The sequence below is a fragment of the Python bivittatus genome, unplaced genomic scaffold, assembly GCF_059951505.1.
Source record: "Python bivittatus isolate LINGU-HERP-01145 unplaced genomic scaffold, Pbiv_v1 ctg000350_np1212, whole genome shotgun sequence".
Taxonomy (NCBI): Eukaryota; Metazoa; Chordata; class Lepidosauria; order Squamata; family Pythonidae; genus Python; species Python bivittatus.
Window position 1 is genome coordinate 20,209,485 of NW_028277074.1, and position 19,211 is coordinate 20,228,695.

At 40.0% G+C, this 19,211-nt stretch overlaps 1 protein-coding gene across 9 annotated transcripts in view; it reads left to right on the plus strand.

Annotated features, from left to right (window-relative positions):
* The window catches only part of TTC3 (tetratricopeptide repeat domain 3), a 96,680-nt gene that overhangs the window by 2,641 nt on the left and 74,828 nt on the right, over positions 1–19,211 (plus strand). For 8 of the 9 annotated variants that reach the window (XM_088144676.1, XM_088144671.1, XM_088144675.1 and 5 more), the window contains exons 3-11: positions 87–132; positions 389–524; positions 1,005–1,089; positions 1,603–1,656; positions 8,242–8,365; positions 10,109–10,194; positions 10,747–10,841; positions 12,447–12,509; positions 17,408–17,462. In XM_088144676.1, the coding sequence (XP_088000802.1) occupies positions 87–132; positions 389–524; positions 1,005–1,089; positions 1,603–1,656; positions 8,242–8,365; positions 10,109–10,194; positions 10,747–10,841; positions 12,447–12,509; positions 17,408–17,462 (744 nt within the window). The remainder of the gene's footprint in view (positions 1–86; positions 133–388; positions 525–1,004; positions 1,090–1,602; positions 1,657–8,241; positions 8,366–10,108; positions 10,195–10,746; positions 10,842–12,446; positions 12,510–17,407; positions 17,463–19,211) is intronic. The other variant, XM_088144677.1, reaches the window with a different exon arrangement.

Sequence of the window (19,211 nt, forward strand, 5' to 3'; positions counted from 1 at the left end):
AATGAATATTATTGCTTAATTGAGGACTATTTTTCATTTTGCTTCACATTATTTTAGAGCAGTACTTAAAATGTCTTTGCTTCTAGATGCGTGGAACATTTCATGAATATTCTCCAAAGAAATATAAACCAGGTACTTAAACTGACAATGCAAGCTGGCTTGCACGCGCTCTCTCTCTCTCTGTCTCTCTTTTGTCTTCCATAGTTTGCTTACCTGTGCTTTGTTTAATAGTCCTTGTTATCTTGCTGTACAAAGGCAAGATAGCAAAATATTTGGTGCCAGTACTTCAGCACTACTTAGATCTTTGGACTTGAGGATTACTAGACTTTAGTTTTTGATCTTGTCTTTCCCTGCTCCCCCCACCCACTTTCCCAATTTTGTGCCATAGGTGATATCTGCAAAATGTGGTGCAGCATACCTGTTCTTCAGCTGCACAAATACTGCGATATAATTAAAATATGCACCTTTAGACCACTTTTGTTTGTACCTATACGTGATCCCACTAAGAAGTGCCATGATCTCAGGTAAAGAAATATTTATTTGCATTCAATATATATTGTATTTTTGAAGATTTCAACATAGAAAACCTGTATATGTTTTACAAGATCTTATTAAAAAAACAAGTATGTTAACAGGTTATGGGATAAAGTAACAAGAAATATATTGGCACAAGTTATTCAGAGTGACATTGGGAAACGTAATCATGTTAAAGAACCAATTTCAGTGGCTTGAAGCTCTAATCCTAAAAATATTATGCACTGCGTCCCAAAATGCAGTTCTTTCATAGCAGATGTGCCTAAGGATTGCCTTCCCTCATTGATTGCAGATATTTGATTTATTGAATAAATGAGGAATGCCTGTGGTTTTAGGCATAGGTACAAATGGTGAAACAAATTAGATATGTTATAATGTCCTGTTTTTTAAAATGTACATATTTTCAAGTGTGCAGAATTTCATAAATAAAAATGAAGAATGGATTTTAACATCTTTTCTTCTGCACTTAGCTGTCAATTTGATGAGCTAAATTTGGAGAAACTCTATCAAATTGAGACTTTAGAAGATGTTACTGATATAGTCAAAAAATTTGCAGTAAGTAATTTTTTTTTAATTTTAAGCTGTCTAAAATGTTAATGCTGCATTAATACTTTAGGAATAGCACAAAAAGTGGCTGCATATTTCTTAAAGAAAGGTGTGCTTTTATTTTAGAGCACTATCAATTGTACCATTGTGTTCCTTAGGACTGTTCTTTGCAAGTTCAATTGAAGCTAGAAAATCCCTTCATGTGATCGTTATGCTATAGAATAAAATTCTACAGCATTAGACCTTGTAGTGGTTATTTGAAACTCTTAGGGCTGTCTGATCTACTCCAGTGGCTTTATTTTGAAAAGTTATTGAACCAAAAAATAAAAGTGAGAATTGTATTTTAGTATTTCTGAGGTTGTGGTATTTATAATAATCACATATCACTGGAGTTTTCTATATGCTGTCCAAGATTAAGTACTGTACATTCCTGCACCTCATATCATTACAAAGAAGGCATCATAACAGAAAGAAAGTGTATGATTGCTTTTGCTGGTAAGCCTTTTCTCCCCTTGCTTCCAGGATAATCAACTTTTCATCAGTGGAATATTGACAACTGAAACTGATATAGACAACGTAAGCTTGTTTTAAACTATTTATTCAGATGAACTCTTTGATTTGTTAAAATTCCACATTTTTCTTCTACATCTTTCTTCTTCCCCAGTAAGAGACTTTTATAGCACTGGCTTAATCATAATTTAAAATGAATATTTTAAATGCAGAAGGGTCCAGAATAATCATATCAACTGTCATAATGAATTTGATAGAAATAAATCCAATGTTTGTATATACTTCCTTACTTATAATGGACATGTATAACTGTAGTAAAGAGAGTTTTACAGATATCAGTTCTTATTAATTTATAGGTTGCATTTCTTTTTATAATTTTACAACTTTCTCTGGCATTTTGTACCAACCTGTTCCTTCCTAATTCACACTCCAACTGTGTGAAGATCAGGTTCACATATGCACCATGGTAGAGTAAGCTGTTTCTTCAAAAGAACAATGGTGAAGGTCAAAGAAATTTCCTTTCTGTGTTATAACGTCTGTATTAGACATTGTCATGACTAAGTTGGGACAATGGAGATTGAAGCATTCTGTATGTGTTTGTGTGTTCCTGAGAGAAGAAATCTGACCTGAACAATGATTAGTGAAACAGGTTCTGTAACTGTAACAGAAAGGATATTTATTTACAGGAAATATAAGTATAAGCCAAACTTAGAACTCAGCTAATCACATCCCTGAGAAGAGTAGAGCCTGTATTCTGTATGTATGAGCCAAGGAAGGCAAAAGGAAGTGACCTTAGATTAGTAATCTCTTAACCAAAGAGCAGGCAGAATGATAAATGTCAAGATGGTAGGGAGCGGACACCCAGCGTGATGTTCCCAGCCATGATCAGCATGGGGGTTTGGAAGTATGGAGATATGGAGTTTGAATGTGGGGAGAATGTAGAGAACCCCTTGCGTTACCTCCATCCAATACTGGCCATCACGGTGGGGAGGAGAGTTGTGGCGGCGGCTGCTGGGCCAAGGACAAAGAAGAAAGGCCATAGGCAATGGGAGCAAGTACGGCAGTGGGTGGTGCTTCAATCCAGGGGGATGATGGTGGCTGTGGTGGTGGCTGTGGCGGTGGGGAGTGGTGATGGTGGATGCCAAGGCCTCACCATTGAGGCCGGGGTTGACACCTGGGCCTGAGAGTGGTGACAATGCTGGCAAGAGTCGGTCCAGCTGGGCCAGGAGTGGCTGCGGAGCCAACACCCACGCCCAATGCTGTGGGTTTTGGCAGCAGCGCCGGCCATGAGACCGCTGGCGGTGGCAGGATGGCAGCAATGACAGCACCTGGGGCGAGGCTGACGTGGATCCGACTGTGATGGTGGAGCTGTAGGCCAGAGCCGGAAGGCCCACAGAGTCTGAAGCCCTTAGAGACACTAGGATCTTGGGGGGTCTGGGTTCTAACCGCTTAACATGGCAAGGGGGCTACCCCTTACCCCCAGAGAAGAGGCTGGGGGGACTGGAGTGGTTGTGGGGTGAGTTGGTGAGTTGGTATGTGGATGCTTGATGAGTGTGCTACCCTCTTCCCAGGTGTGAGGCGGGAAGAGGGTAGGAGTGGATGTGGCCCTCTTTTCACCAGCTAGTGAGAGAGGCTGGTTGAGAGAGGGAGTGTGGTAAGGGAAGAGGGAGTTGGGGTGACTAAGCCCCTGTTGGTGCTGAGAGCAGATAGCTGAAGTGTCACATGGGCCCATCCCCCCCCCCATATTCCCTCTTGGTCTGAATGGTTTATGATATGGCAGACCCCTTAGGCCAGGAGGGTGGGTGGAGGATCACCTTGGGTGATTCAGGGTGGGTATTCATGTGGTGATGGGCATGGGACATTATGATGGGAGCCAAAGGGCAGACCATTTCAGAGGAAGACTCCCCCAATGTGTTATACCAGTGGCATGTTCCGGCCCTCTGGGCTCAAGCCCAGATCCTGGTCAGCAGACCTACAGAGGCCCGGGCTTTTGGCTGCTGATGAAGAATACCAGGTCTGTCAATAATAAGCCCCACCCCCCTTATTCATGACCTTATTGGGGAGGAGTGGGCTAACCTGGCATGCATTACTGAGACCTGGCTGACACCAGAAGGGGATTTTGCCCTTTCAGAAATGTGTCCAGCTGGGTTTAGGGTTTGGCACCAGCCGAGACCCCAGGGAAGGGAAGGGGGTATGGCAGTGATCATCCGGGATTCTCTGCTGGCCTTCAGGGGCTCTGCTGCACAAGTTGCTGGATGTGAGACCCTGTTCCTGAGGATGGGCTTGTGGGATCAGTTGGGAGTTTGCTTCTGTACCAGCCTCCCTGCTGCGTAGCAGCCTCCCTGCTTGAGCTGCTGGAGGCCATCTCGGGGTTGGCAGAGGCTTATGGTCTTGGGGGACTTTAATCTGCCATCCCTGGGGTTGGCCTCGGAGGCAGGCCTATCGCAGGTCATCCATAGCTTGACTCAGGACAGTGGTCACACTCCAGACATGGTTTTCTTGTCAGAGCAGTGGCAGTGTGATCTGGTGGGGGATTTGATATTATCCCCTTTATCATGGTCAGACCACTCCCTTTGAGATTCTCCTACGCTGGCCCCTTTTACAGGGAGGCAGGACCTATTCGAACGGTCTGCGCCTGGCGATTGATGGACCCCCAAGGGTTCCAAAAGGAGCTGGGGGTTGTTCCTGAGGCCTTGTTGCATGGTCCAGCGGAGGCCCTGGCCGCAGCCTGGAATAAGGAGGCGGCCAGGGCCTTGGACAGGATCTCACCTGTGCATCCTCTCTTGATCCATTGCCCCCAGCACACCCTGTGGTTTACAGAGGAGTTAAGGGTGCTGAAAAGGGCCAAGAGACGTCTAGAGTGCCGCTGGTGGAAAACTAAGGATGAGTCTGACCAAACATGGGTTAGAGCCGCTATTAAGGCCTACCTCATGGCAGTAAGGGCTGCGAAACGCCATTATTTCTCCGTTTTTATTGCATCCGCAGAGTGTCGTCCAGCAGCCCTATTCCAAGTCACCTTGTCTCTCCTGGGTAAGGGGGGCCCGGAGGACCATTTACAGGGTTGTGCAGAGGAATTTGCCGATCATCTGACAGATAAAATCACTCAGATCCGTTCCCAGTTGGAGGCTAAGCATGATGCAGGTCCAGTGGAGATGCCTAGGGAGTGGACTTACCTGGTTATCTGGGAGTGGTTTGATCGTGTTGGGTCTGAGGAAGTGGAAAGGGTCCTCGGGGCTGTTAGTGCAGCCACTTGTGGATTAGATCCTTGTCCTTTCTGGTTGGTTAAAGCCTCCAGGGAGATGACACTGGGGTGGGTACTAGCGGTGGTCAATTCATCTTTGCAGGAGGGGGTGTTCCTGATGACTTTTAAAGAGGCTCTGGTCCACCCCCTCCTTAAGAAACCATTGCTGGACCACACCCTTCTGGACAATTTTCATCCAGTTTCTCCCCTTCCCTTTTTGGGTAAGGTTGTGGAAAAGGTGGTCATACGACAGCTTCAGAGGATCCTGGAGGAAATGGATTATCTGGACCCCTTTCAGTCAGGTTTCAGGCTTGGTAATGGGACAGAAACAGCCTTGGTCGCACTGTTAGATGATCTCTGGCAAGAGTGGGATGAGGGTAGTGTGTCCATCCACGCTCCTGACCTCTTGGCAGCTTTCGATATCATTGACCATGGTATCCTTTTGGTCGGCTGGGGGAGTTAGGGCTGGGTGGCATGGTTTTGTGCTGGTTCAGCTCTTTCCTCAAAGGCCGACACCAATCGGTGTTGATAGGGAGCAAAAGATCCAGCCTGCGGCTCCTACTTTGTGGGGTGCCTCAGGGTTCGGTGCTCTCACTTCTCCTATTTAACATCTACATGAAACCACTGGGTGAGATCATCCGGCACCATGGGATGAGGTATCATCAGTATGCTGATGATACTCAACTATATATCTCTATCCAAGGTGACCTAAGTGATGCTATGTCTACGCTTTCACAATGCCTGGAGGCTGTAGGGCCCTGGATGGGGGCCAACAGGCTTCAACTGAATCCTGGTAAGACAGAGTGGCTATGGCTACGGGAAGCCTCAAGATCTATGTCAGGCCTAGCCCAAATAACTCCTGGAGACCATGCAGGTTCAATCAGCAAGGTTTATTTGCCAGCACCTGTTTACAGAAATCTTCTCAGACTGACCAGCAGTTCCCAGGCTCAAGTCTCTACTATCTTCTGGAATGTTTAGGGATGCGCCAGCTTTCTCTGCTTATCTCCAGAGTGTTGCTCTGGAGACGAGAGCACCGTTTTCACCCCCCTTCCTCCATTCCAGTCCATCACAAACTAGGAGCTTATCATCTCAGGTTCTAGATGGGATTGCACTACCCCAGACAGACCTGGTATGTAATCTGGGAGTCCTCCTAGACTCACGACTCCTGTTTGAAGAGCAGGTGGCAGTTGCGGCTAGGAAGGCCTTCATGCAGCTTCGTTGTGCATCACTTATGCCCCTTCCTGGATCAGGAGGCCCTCTGCGCGGTCACTCACGCCCTGGTCATCTCCTGTTTGGATTACTACAATGTGCTCTACATGGGGCTACCCTTGAAGAGTATTCAGAAACTACGACTGGCACAAAATGCAGTGATACAAACAATCTTGAATGTCCCTAGGGCGGCACATATAATACCTCTGTTATTGAGCTGCATTGGTTGCCTGTTTGCTTCTGGGTCCAATTCAAGGTGTTGGTTATCACCTTTAAAGCCCTTAATGGCACGAGACCAGGTTATCTGAGGAGCCGTCTCACCCCAGTTATATCTGCCCACCCCACTTGGTCTGGTAGAAGGGGCATGTTGTGGACCCCGCCAGTCAAGGAATATTGGCTGGTGGGGTCTAGGAAGAGGGCCTTTTCTGCTGTGGCCCTTGCCCTATGGAACAGCTTGCCAGCTGAGGTGCGGGCTGCCCCCACTCTCCTAGCCTTCTGAAAAGGTGTAAAAACATTGCTATGCCGGATGGCCTGGGGGCCTGATGGGGGCTCACATTGCTGGAGCTGGCTCGTGGGATGATTGATACTGCTTCCCCCATCTTCTTGATTTGTATATTGTTTTTATAGATTTGTTATTTATGGTTTAATTGGGGGGTATTTATATTTTTATTGTTTTATTGCTTGTTTTTTAATTGTATGCTGCCCAGAGTCACTCTCTGGGGGAGGTGGGCAGCATATAAATTTAATAATAAATAAATAAATAGATCAAGAGAAGACACAGAGTACACAGATAGATCAAGACACACATAGATCAAAAGGAGACACAGGAGACACAGCCTTCTGGGATAATTTCCCAGTGATTTAAAATTATATATTCTCATAATTCAATAATATGAATCTGAATTTCTGTATTGTTGAGCACATTTTTTTTTTATGCACAAAGTTAAGGCACAATTCTATTTAACTTACTCCTTCCCCTTCAGGACCAGAGTGAGCAGTTCAATGTCAGTCTCTAGGAATCCAGGCATTGGACCAATATATATGCTTAGTACAACTCAATTTTATTAAAGAAATTAGTAATATTTTATGGATACTCGCACATGGTCACTTACATAATGAAGAGGCTTTTTTTAACTTTCACCTTTAGCTTACAAAGAGCCATTCTCTCACTTGCTCCTGTTATTTCCATATCAGTACATGTCCAAGAGCCTGGTGTTCATTTCAGTAGCATAACATCTCTACTGTTTTCATTGACATTGTTCCTTGTTGCTTTCTAGCAGCCATATTATTAGGTTTCCAGCTTTTTTCTTTACCTTTTTTGTGTGAGAAACCTAAAAAGGAATTTTTGTTGAAAAACTTGTTTTGAGAACAGTATCTTTATTATCATTTTGTTGCAACTTTCTTTTGATATTCTTTGTTATCACTTCTTCATAACAATCAGAAACAGTTCCTCATGTTGACATCCTCACCCAGCTGTACTGTTACCTTATCCATTGATCCAATCTCATTGTTCACATTTGTTATTTTGTGTGCTTCACTTCAGCTATTTTAACATTTTATACTCATATGCTAAAAAAGTTATATATAAATCAGTGCTTTTTGCTGTAGCTTATTAGATTATACACAGATCAATATAAAATATTATAAATAGTCATAAATTAGCATACATGTATCACTATATTTTGCCGCAGATGCTAAGGGAATTGTAAAACTGGGGCTGGGGAATGCAGGTTGCCCACCCTTACTCAGTTTAGGAAGTACTGTTTGTTTATGACTTTGCTAAGTCCATTATACTGTATTATGAAGGAATTCCTTTGATATTCTAGTAAAAAGTATATAAGATAATGTATTGCTACTAATGACTCACAAAAGTGGTAGTCAAACATTGGACATGCTAATTTATGTTGTTTGCTGTTTGTTAAACATGGTAGCAACTATAAATAATTTTGTTAGGATGTACTATTGTAGTATTTTAAAAACGTTGCTTATATTGATATAATCAGTAAGTAAACTAATAAATATATTAATGTTCTTTTGAAATAGTTTAGCAACTGTTGTTCTTAGATGTGATATATTAAACATGAATTGTGTTTTTCTTTCTGTAACAGACAAGCATTTGTGAAATGGGGAATATTGTATATGCTCAAATTTAATAATAATGAATATAATTATAATACTGATCTTTTCCTTAATTAAAATAGGGAATATTGAGTACTTCTGAAGTTTTTGACTGGATCAAATATGTGGATGACGTTGGCATTTTACAGAAGTTAGGGAAACTTGGAGATTATTGTTGGTCTTTCCTCAAACTGTTCTTTTTTGCGTGTGAGTATACAAACAGTTTAAACTTCCTATAACCAGTATAGGAAGCATTTTTTTTCCCATGAAGGAAAGAGGATTTCTGTAGTCTTAAGCTGAAAGAAATAGCTGATCCTTAATGCAGATCTTGTTGTTCTTATATTTTATGGCTTGGATTCAGAGTTTCATCACAGAAAGCATTCTTACTAACACCTCTCTGTGATAGATGTCAGTCTTTCCCAAAAGTTGTTTGTCCTGAGAGAGCTGAGGGGTAAGGAAATATCACTCTCCATGCTGCAACACATCTCATTCTACAGCTGCCCTTGGGGAGAAACGTTTGCAAATCCTCTGAAAATGCCATTTCTCCCACCTATTTGTGCACAGATTTCTGGATCTAACTCCATATCCTATTGCTTCTCATACTGACTCACTTAGTGTCTACCGTTAAAAAAGCTTCATTGTTTCCACTCAACCGAACAAGCATGAAGTACTGCTGCAGTTTTACAGCAGGATAGGAAGTAATCATGAAAATGTTAGCAGGCTCATATCTTTCTTCAATTAAAAACTAAAAATTTACACTGTAATGTCCAAACCTAAAACTTGCTAACTGCTAAATAACAATTTAGGTTTTGATCCAGTAGCCCATGAATCAGTTTATGCCTAATGAAGTTGCATTTATCATCAGTGATGTAATAGAACTCTTTGATCTTTCCTCTCTTCTTTTTTAGTTGTAAAAAAATCAAAATTAAAAAGAAATATTGCATTATTAAATTTTGGTTAGATAAGTGTACAACAGATGCTGAAATCTGTATAGTTAAAGATGAATTATTTTGGGTAGAATATTAGTAGACAAAAACCACATTTAATTCAGGGTGATTTTTACAGTTCTTAACGTAATCCACCAGAGCAGAGCAAACAAATTTTTAACTTTGGGAGTGTTTTACATTAAATGTATGAATTACTGTAAAGAATTTCTTTTCTGCAGAATTCATGTAGCTAGGAATTGGAAAGTTCCCTTTGAGCACTATAGGATGCTTCAGGGAGCTTTTATTAACTAACGTAGAATAGAATTAAGAGTTTGAAACAATATTACCTTGTATACGTTTTTCTTATTAATTCATTATTGGAAATGCAGTTTTATTTTTTTAAAATCCTGTGATTCATTTTATTTGCAGTATATGATAGGAGTGGTTCACCTTGGTGTAATCATGCATTTGTTTTACATTATTTTTATTACATCTTGTCAGAAAAAAAAGATGGAATGGCCCAATCCCAAAGGGAAAAGGCATTTAATATCAGGGTTTGTCTGTGCCAGCAACCATAGCCAAAAAACACGGAGTGTTTCAGGAACTGAGCTGGAATTCTTTCACTGGGCCATTGCTGTTGTGCTGGATTCAGAAGGTCTCCTGGGCCCCAATAGCTTCATTAGCTTTTCATGATTCATAGTGGAGCATATATGCAACTCAGGGCCCCATATGATTTTTTTCCCCATATGCAACTTGTAGGTTTATGTCCTCTGGACATTATTCCTCTATTCTGCTCCATCCTGTAGCATTGAAGGCCTTTTAGCTTCCCATTGTTGTTAATACAGCATTCTTTTCTACATTTATGAACGCTGGCTTTGGCTCTCCCATTAGCTCATTTTAAGCAAAGGAGAAACGTCCCTTTTTCCTTAAAAGGACTTTTCAACATATTTCAGTACTATACCTCTTAACAGCAAATAATCAATGCTATTGTCTTAATTGAGCATTATTATGTTTCTTATTACAGATAAGTATTATATAAGTAAAGTTATTTTGGAGGACTACAATTTAGTAGAAGCCTTTGAATCTTATTATTGTGACAACTGTATGATGGTGAGTTTTTTTTTTTAAATTACATTTAACAACAGTTTTGAGGCTAATTTAATAGTGAAATGCTTTCTTTTTCTGTTTTGTCTGGTCTTTTGTAGCACCTATATATAAAATAAATTATCTCTGCGTTATGGAAGGTGAACAGACATTTCAAAACAACCAAACTAGATACCCTGATACAGAAGCTCTGATGTACACATAGAGTGTGGTCTTGAATGGTTCTCCCATTCATTTCAGTAAAATGTACTAACCTTTTACATTGTGTATCTTGAACAAAGATCACTGCTAGAGTAAATGATCCAATTTCATACAAACTGGTGTTTAAATTAGAATGAGAATGTTCATGGTTTTGAAATGTTTTTTAAAATATAAATGCTTGGCTGCAAATACCTTACTAGATGATTATTTACTGATATATGTTATATAGCAGAAATAGCTTAAAATAATTTAAAACAGCATTGTTCACGATGAATTTGGCAGACTAAATCTTGTGTATTGTCATTTGAAAATAACTTGCAGTTCATGTTAACTTTAATTTGTCATATTTTATTACAGAACAGTGAAAGTATGAAAAAGAGGGGAAATGAAGCCTTTGCTAAGGGGAAATTTGATACTGCAGTCACTTTCTATACAAAAGCTATAGAACTGTGGTAAGGAATAAATTATGTAACTTCACAAAAGCATGCAAATGTGCAGAAACTCAAATTTAGAATAATATAATGAGAGTATTATAATCAAAGAGAGAGGTGGGAGTACAATATTTTAAATTTGTAGGGTTTCCTAATATATCTGAAGTCATGAATAATGATGTTCATTTGAAAGTATATGTAAGACCCAAAAAGGACTTCTAAACATTTCAGATAGTGAATAACATCACTGGTTTGCTGACTACATCTGGAATAAGAATTTACCTCTGCAGACCAGCTAAAAATGGACTCTTCATTTTTTCATTTGACAGCCATAGTTCACTTGATTGTGCACACACATAGACAGCTATCTCCAGTCAGCTGAGGTATATCTCTCCATGATTCAATGGATTGATTCTGCGATTACTACATCACAGTGCAGATTGACAAGGTCTTCAGTTTTGGCACCAGTCAACTGGCAAAGGCACACAACAGGATCACTGAAAATCCCATTATGCCCTACCTGGATCCTACTCCCCAGCTGATTGATGTTGGGAACAACTTATAAGTATTCCAGTTTGAGAAGCTGAGGAAGTCAGCTGGGGAAGGGGGGGGGGGGAAGTCAGCATACCACATACAATTTGTATGCCCTATATGTTATAGCATTTCAAAAAACTTTTCTTCTCAGTAGAAATAGAGAACAATAGAATAAAAAATGGTCTGTTCTGAAACCTCTTAAGTAACAATAAATTTATGGGAAAAGTTATAACAGGAAATTATTATGGCATGTGTCTCTTTATGCATAGCTATCAGGCTAGCATACCATATGAAAAGTCAGTAATTACTGCAAAATCAGCAGATAGGTAAGTCATAGGCAAAATTAGGTTTCAAAAAGCCAGCCCAAGACTCATGCTATAAAAAACAAGGATAAATCAAGAATGGCACTATTAACAAGACTTTGTTTCCAGCACTTATTGCTTGCAATTAAAGGGATTTAAAACTTTAGAGCCTGCATAAAACACTTGGGTATGCCTTTAGTCCTAAGTAAGACATGCCCTTCAAAAGTTGCATTGTATTTTTCATCCTGAACCTAAAAATGGCTATGTTCTCTAGGCTGTACTGGACTGCAGCTTCTTTTTGATTTGGAGACAGGGGCCTAGACTTCATAGTGGAATTAGCTTGACCTTGAGCTCCTCATCTCTGCTTCTAAGGAAAGCAAAGCATGCAATATTTCCATTGATTCACCTTCATTTTCATCTTGACAGTCTTCTGGGTTGAGAGAGAAAACATAAGAGTAGATTCTCTATTAATAATGAATTAAGAATGGGTAATATATACACTGTTGTTATCAAGGTCAGTTTATGCAAACTGTTATAATTGTGATATTTAGCTATACGCTGGCTAATAGTAAAAGCCACAGGTATGCCCCTTGAATTCTCTTTCTAGAGTCAATTCTCAAACATTTATTCTGCAGATAAGTTTTTTAAAAAATTGAGTATTTCTTCAAATTCAGTTTACAGATTAAATTTTGATATCTTGAACTTTCACTTGAAATAAATTTATGGCTAAGTGTTTATGCTTCACTTTCTGGCTTACAAACTAAATGCAGTATTATCTAACCTTTTTAAGGCCTGAAAATCACCTTCTTTATGGCAATCGGGCTCTCTGTTTTCTCCGAACTGGACAGTATCAGTAAGTATAGTTTTCTTCTGGAAATCAAGAAAATTGTTTGTCTGAATGTTTTCTTAAATCCTGTTGCCATTTAAGGCTCTAAATAGCTAAGAAACATTGTAATGAATTTAACTTTTAGTATATAATCACATAAACATAGAATAGCCATGTTTATCCTATTCATGAAGTTTACTAGGAAACTCACGTTGCTGCAATGTTGGAATGTTGGAATGTAAGCTAGATACCTTGTACGAATGAGTTCTCAACACTGATAAGGCTGGAACGTTGATGGGTGTAAGGAATGCAGTGAATATCATAAATTTATAAAATAACGGAACAAGAGGTATTATCATAACAGTTACCCAACTGTTCCTAATGTGAACTGTTCCTGACATGCACTGTTCTTGAAATGACCTGGATGGAGTTGACCTGGATGAAGTGTTCACCAGAATTCTAAGTGAACAAGCTGGGTATAAAAGAAAGGATGGAAACCATACCCACCTTGAAGTGCGAGACGACTCTTGTTGGAGCAGGGGACGCCCTGAGTCTGATTCCCAGCCTGCTCTAGCACAACCTGATAACTGTGTTGAGAGTGTACAGTGGGGCAAAAAAGTATTTAGTCAGCCACCAATTGTGCAAGTTCTCCCACTTAAAAAGATGAGAGAGGCCTGTAATTTTCATCATAGGTATACCTCAACTATGAGAGACAAAATGGGAAAAAAATCCAGAAAATCACATTGTCTGATTTTTAAAGAATTTATTTGCAAATCATGGTGGAAAATAAGTATTTGGTCAATATCAAAAGTTCATCTCAATACTTTGTTATATATCCTTTGTTGGCAATGACAGAGGTCAAACGTTTTCTGTAAGTCTTCACAAGGTTTTCACAGACTGTTGCGGGTATTTTGGCCCATTCCTCCATGCAGATCTCCTCTAGAGCAGTGATGTTTTGGGGCTGTCGCTGGGCAACACGGACTTTCAACTCCCTCCAAAGGTTTTCCATGGGGTTGAGATCTGGAGACTGGCTAGGCCACTCCAGGACCTTGAAATGCTTCTTACGAAGCCACTCCTTCGTTGCCCGGGCGGTGTGTTTGGGATCATTGTCATGCTGAAAGACCCAGCCACGTTTCATCTTCAATGCCCTTGCTGATGGAAGGAGGTGTTCACTCAAAATCTCACGATACATGGCCCCATTCATTCTTTCCTTTACACGAATCAGTCGTCCTGGTCCCTTTGCAAAAAAACAGCCCCAAAGCATGCTGTTTCTACCCCCATGCTTCATAGTAGGTATGGTGTTCTTTGGATGCAACTCAGCATTCTCTCTCCTCCAAACACGAGTTGAGTTTAGACCAAAACATTCTACTTTGGTTTCATCTGACCATATGACATTCTCCCAATCCTCTTCTGGATCATCCAAATGCTCTCTAGCAAACTTCAGACGGGCCCAGACATGTACTGGCTTAAGCAGGGGGGCACATCTGGCACTGCAGGATTTGAGTCCCTGGCGGCATAGTGTGTTACTGATGGTAGCCTTTGTTACTTTGGTCCCAGCTCTTTGCAGGTCATTCACTAGGTCCTCCCGTGTGGTTCTGGGATTTTTGCTCACTGTTCTTGTGATCATTTTGACCCCACGGGGTGAGATCTTGCGTGGAGCCCCAGATTGAGGGAGATTATCAGTGGTCTTGTATGTCTTCCATTTTCTAATTATTGCTCCCACAGTTGATTTCTTCACACCAAGCTGCTTGCCTATTGCAGATTCAGTCTTCCCAGCCTGGTGCAGGTCTACAATTTTGTTTCTGGTGTCCTTCAACAGCTCTTTGGTCTTGGCCATAGTGGAGTTTGGAGTGTGACTGTTTGAGGTTGTGGACAGGTGTCTTTTATACTGATAACAAGGTCAAACAGATGCCATTACTACAGGTAACAAGTGGAGGACAGAGGAGCCTCTTAAAGAAGTAGTTACAGGTCTGTGAGAGCCAGACATCTTGCTTGTTTGTAGGTGACCAAATACTTATTTTCCACCATGATTTGCAAATAAATTCTTTAAAAATCAGACAATGTGATTTTCTGGATTTTTTTTCTCATTTTGTCTCTCATAGTTGAGGTATACCTATGATGAAAATTACAGGCCTCTCTCATCTTTTTAAGTGGGAGAACTTGCACAATTGGTGGCTGACTAAATACTTTTTTGCCCCACTGTATGTAAGTATTCTGTGTGAATGTGTAGCCTAGTTGGGCAAGAAAATTGACAGCAACTTGGGTAGCCTAGTAGGGCAGAGTTGCTTATTAATACACTGTTGTTAGCCTTATAGGGCACCTTTGTTAGCTTAGTTGGGCACGTACATTTATTGCTAGCCTTGTTAGGCATAAAATTTATTGTAATAAATATTACAAGAAAACAGAAATTATATGTATTAATCAACATTGATTAAACACTTGATTTGCTTTCTGTCCAAATAACACAAGAATAAAAGAACTAATTTTGAACTCTATTTTGAGTGAGTTGGATTCAATCATTTTGTAACAACATCCAGTGTGCTCATCTGCAAAATTGCATTTTTTCATAAGTAACTCAACATATTCTGCACTTGTGGTTTAAATTGAGGCATAGGGAAAAGTGCACTTAGGGCCATAGATTATTCAACAACTGTTGTGAAGTAGGGAGAGAGAAGATGCTTTTATTTGAATATAAGGAGAGCGTTTTGTAGGTGATAAATTACATTTGCAATCTGTTTAGTTTCCAGAGATAGTTCCCTCTTTTAAAACATTCATTTCTGGAATTTCACATCTTGGAGATGTTCACGGTTTATGTACTTGGTGCATATTAGTGTGAAAGGACAAAAATGCACTTTTAAAGACAATGTCCCATGAAATATAATCATCCTTCAGGAAGACTGTTGTGTAAAACCTCATAGAGAAGCCCTTATTCTTTGTTATTGTTTATTGCTTTCTTTTTTTCCAAGTTTCTTTTTTTAATTTTTTTTTCTCTTTGTTCTGCAGTGTTTTATTAAATAAATGAAGCAAAAAAAAAAAAAAGGACAAAGTCTCAATGGTCAGGTTCCAAAAGCCATAGAACTAGTTTAATTTAGTATTTTGAAAGTAGAAATATCCAAAAACATAAAATAGAAAGTCAAGGTATTTGGGATTGTTGGTCAATTTCAACTCTGCTTATGGCAAGATGGTAGGCCTCCTGCTGGTGAGGTTGTCTAAAGCTGACATGGCATAGACATACCTCCCTGTCAATTGTACATCATCCTCTATAACTGAACTGCTGGTGTGGCTGGGCAGTTTCTGGAAACCTGGGGATTTAACTAGGACTGGCAGACAGAAAGATAAAGAAGTAGATTTGGAAGCTGCAAGCCTCTTTGATCCTTGAAGAATTTGGCCAAGGGAGCCAATCCTCCTTTCTATGGGGAAGGCAAAACAGAGCATTCTGACCCTCAGCCTTTAGTGAAGGAGAGTGAAAGCCAAGCCAGTTTATTTGACACTTGACAGGTCCAAAAGAAGAGGAGAAATCTAGGTGACAATGTTTCTTAAGTTACCTGCCCTATTTCTTCTCTCCTTATCTAGTCAAAGTAAAAAGTTTCTGGCAAAGTAAAGGGGTTGTGGCAAGTCCTCTATTACTCCCAGAACAAAGAAATAGCATGGGACACTGCACTTACCATTATCTAGAGCATAGTATATCAGCAGTTAGGTACAAACAGTACCTAACAGTACAAGAACAATGAGTGCATATTACTCCCATTGTGTCAGACTTTGCCAAAATCTGAGTTCTCAGCAGGGTGAAACTGATTTTGCCTAAGAACTAATTGATTGCTAGGGAAATCCAAGATGTATTTCCAACAGAGATAGCAAAGCCAAAGGAGCTTTTGCTAGCTGCTTCTTTTCACAATCTTCCTGATGGCTAGATTAACCCATTCCACCTGTTAACATAACTGTTAAACTTTGTTTCAAAGTCAAAATGCTTGAAAGAGCCCATTTCATATTTGAAACAGCAGTTTTGTACTCAAGCTGGGATAGTTCATGAAATTTCACAATTGAAATGTTTTGAAATGAAATATTTTGCATACCCCAGTACACTCAATTCACCAGGCACTGCAAGATTAAACATGTCTGTCAGCAAAGGCAGCTTGGAAGAAAACATGTACATTTTACTGATGTCATCTTGTAGCCTTGTCTTAGGGAATGATGCTATTTTTCTATATTTTGGTGGTGAAGATTGTTTCCTCTCTATCTGGAAGAATAAGGGAAATTTTGAAAAATTAAAGAACAGGGACATGTCATCTTCCCAGCAGAAGGTATTGGTTCAGGTTGAGTGTGGAAGGCAATATTAGATCTTGAAGATCCTTTATTTTATATTATGTAAAATATTCCTAGTATGCCTTTTATGGCCTAATTCTCTAAGCAATGTACAACATACAAAATAAGCTGCACTAAAAATAAGATGATACAATACTGAAACATATAGAACAATAGTCTTCTTTTCTAGTTATACAGGACCGTTGCAATTTTAATTGGTATTTGTTAGGTTTTCCATTAATTTATTTATATTTCTGAAGCGTCCTGAAAAAAGAAACTTGCAGAATTGTGTTTCACAATGGAAGAAAGAAGTGAAGCTTGAAAGTGTCGTTTTTCCAAAACTACTGTGCCATGAAGGGAATGAAGCATTTTAGCTCTTCTCAGCTTGGTTAGGGAAGGCAGAGAGGTTCTCCCTCTATAAGTGAAGTTAGAATGTGAATCTGGCTTCCAGAAGGACAGGAAACTATCCCAGCCATGAAGGTGGCTTTGCCTGCTCTCAGAATGGAAATTTACAAGTGATAATCTCTTCTGAGGTTTGTTAAAATCTTGAAGTTTGAAAAACTTTTCAGTTTGAATAAAAGCATTTTACTAAATCATTTGTGCCAAACATATTTTTGTTTTAGGAAAGCCTTGTGTGATGGGAAGAGAGCCATTATTTTGAAGCCCTGCTGGCCTAAGGTTAGTTGCATTTATTTTGTAAATCTCTTTTGCTGTGATTCAAGTTTGAGATTGTTGGACATGGAAATAATTTAATCATTTACATGAACAGAAAACTGATGAAGTTCCCATTGTATTTAACCCTGGCAATTCTGGAAGTTATGGGTTCTGAGGGCATTCCATTTCCAGCATTATGGGCACATGCAAAGAAGAAGTTAAACTGAGTTGTAATGTTTCCTGATGGTTGGAAATGATAAGGCAAAGGGAAGCTGTGCATTCAGTAATCAGACCAGAGAACAAAAGCCTTCCATTGGTGGTCTCTACTGATATAGCTGGGTCTTTCATCTGAGTGGGCAAGACATATTTGTCTGTGAAGTTGTCCAGGACTTCAAAATCCATCAAAGGAGAGATACATGTCTGGGCTTGTTTGAAGGCAAACAATTACAAACAGGATAAAATGTCATTACTTTGAGTTATACATCTGAGCTCCCCTTAATTATCAAATAGCCCCTTTCTGAACTCTTGAAAGGGGTGCCTAGCTTGTTTTGTAGAAAAGCTGCTCTCAGATGATCAGGAGGACTTAGTTGCAAAGTGACCTCTTCTTCCACAAGAATGACATTTCACAGGGACTCAGAGCAAGAAGTTTAGTGGAATAACCAAGTACAAAATGTCTAGAAATTCCATAAAACAGAGATCAAACATGAGTGTGTTGCTTTTCTGTAGCTGATTGTGGGGAGGTTATTTACTTTCAGTTGGATAGCTTTAACTTTTGAATTTTTCAAAGAACAGGTGAAGGATGGAAAAGGGATATAGAGGGTATATTCTTATCCAACTACTGTCTCAGATCTTTTATTCTGTCCATGGCTATACAGCACTGGATCAGCAACTTTAAGGTTCCTGGAGTGCTTGGTCAGGCTAGTTCATTAGATAGGCTCTCTTTAAATTGGTCAGCTAGAGCAATTCATTAGCATATTAAAAAGCAGAGACGTCACCTTGCTGACAAAGATCCGCATAGTCAGAGCTATGGTTTTTCCAGTAGTAATGTATGGCTGTGAGAGCTGGACCATAAAGAAGGCGGAGCGCCGAAGAATTGATGCCTTTGAACTGTGGTGCTGGAGAAGACTCTTGAGAGTTCCCTGGACTGCTAGGAGGTCAAACCAGTCAATCTTAAAGGAAATCAACCCTGATTGCTCATTGGAAGGATCGATAATGAAGCTCAAGCTCAGATACTTTGGTCACCTAATGCGAAGAGAGATCTCTTTGGAGAAGACCCTGATGCTGGGAAAGATTGAAGGCAAAAGGAGAAGAGGACGGCAGAGGATGAGATGGTTAGATAGCATCACTGAAGCAATGAGCATGAAACTGAGCAAACTCAGGGAGGCAGTGAAGGACCGGAAGGCCTGGCGCAGTATGGTTCATGGGGTCACGGAGAGTCGGACACGACTTAACGACTAAACAACAACAAAGAGCAATTCATTCCAGCCTACATCTCTAGAGTAAAATTAGAAGTCAGCTACATACAACATCACATGTCTTAAGGCAATTTGCAAATGTCAGTCTGTCAAATCCTTTAAAGCTAGCAGATTCAGGAGATAACCACTTGGATTTCAGGAATGATCTTTATTGCTAACAGGGTAATGTAGCAAACCTGAAAGCCTGTCAGAGCAATTCCAGATCAACTTATACCTAGTGTATTGGCAGCTTTTTTGGTCAAAAGTAAAGTATAAATTCTACCAAGAATAATGAAATGAATGCTTTGAATTTTTCTGG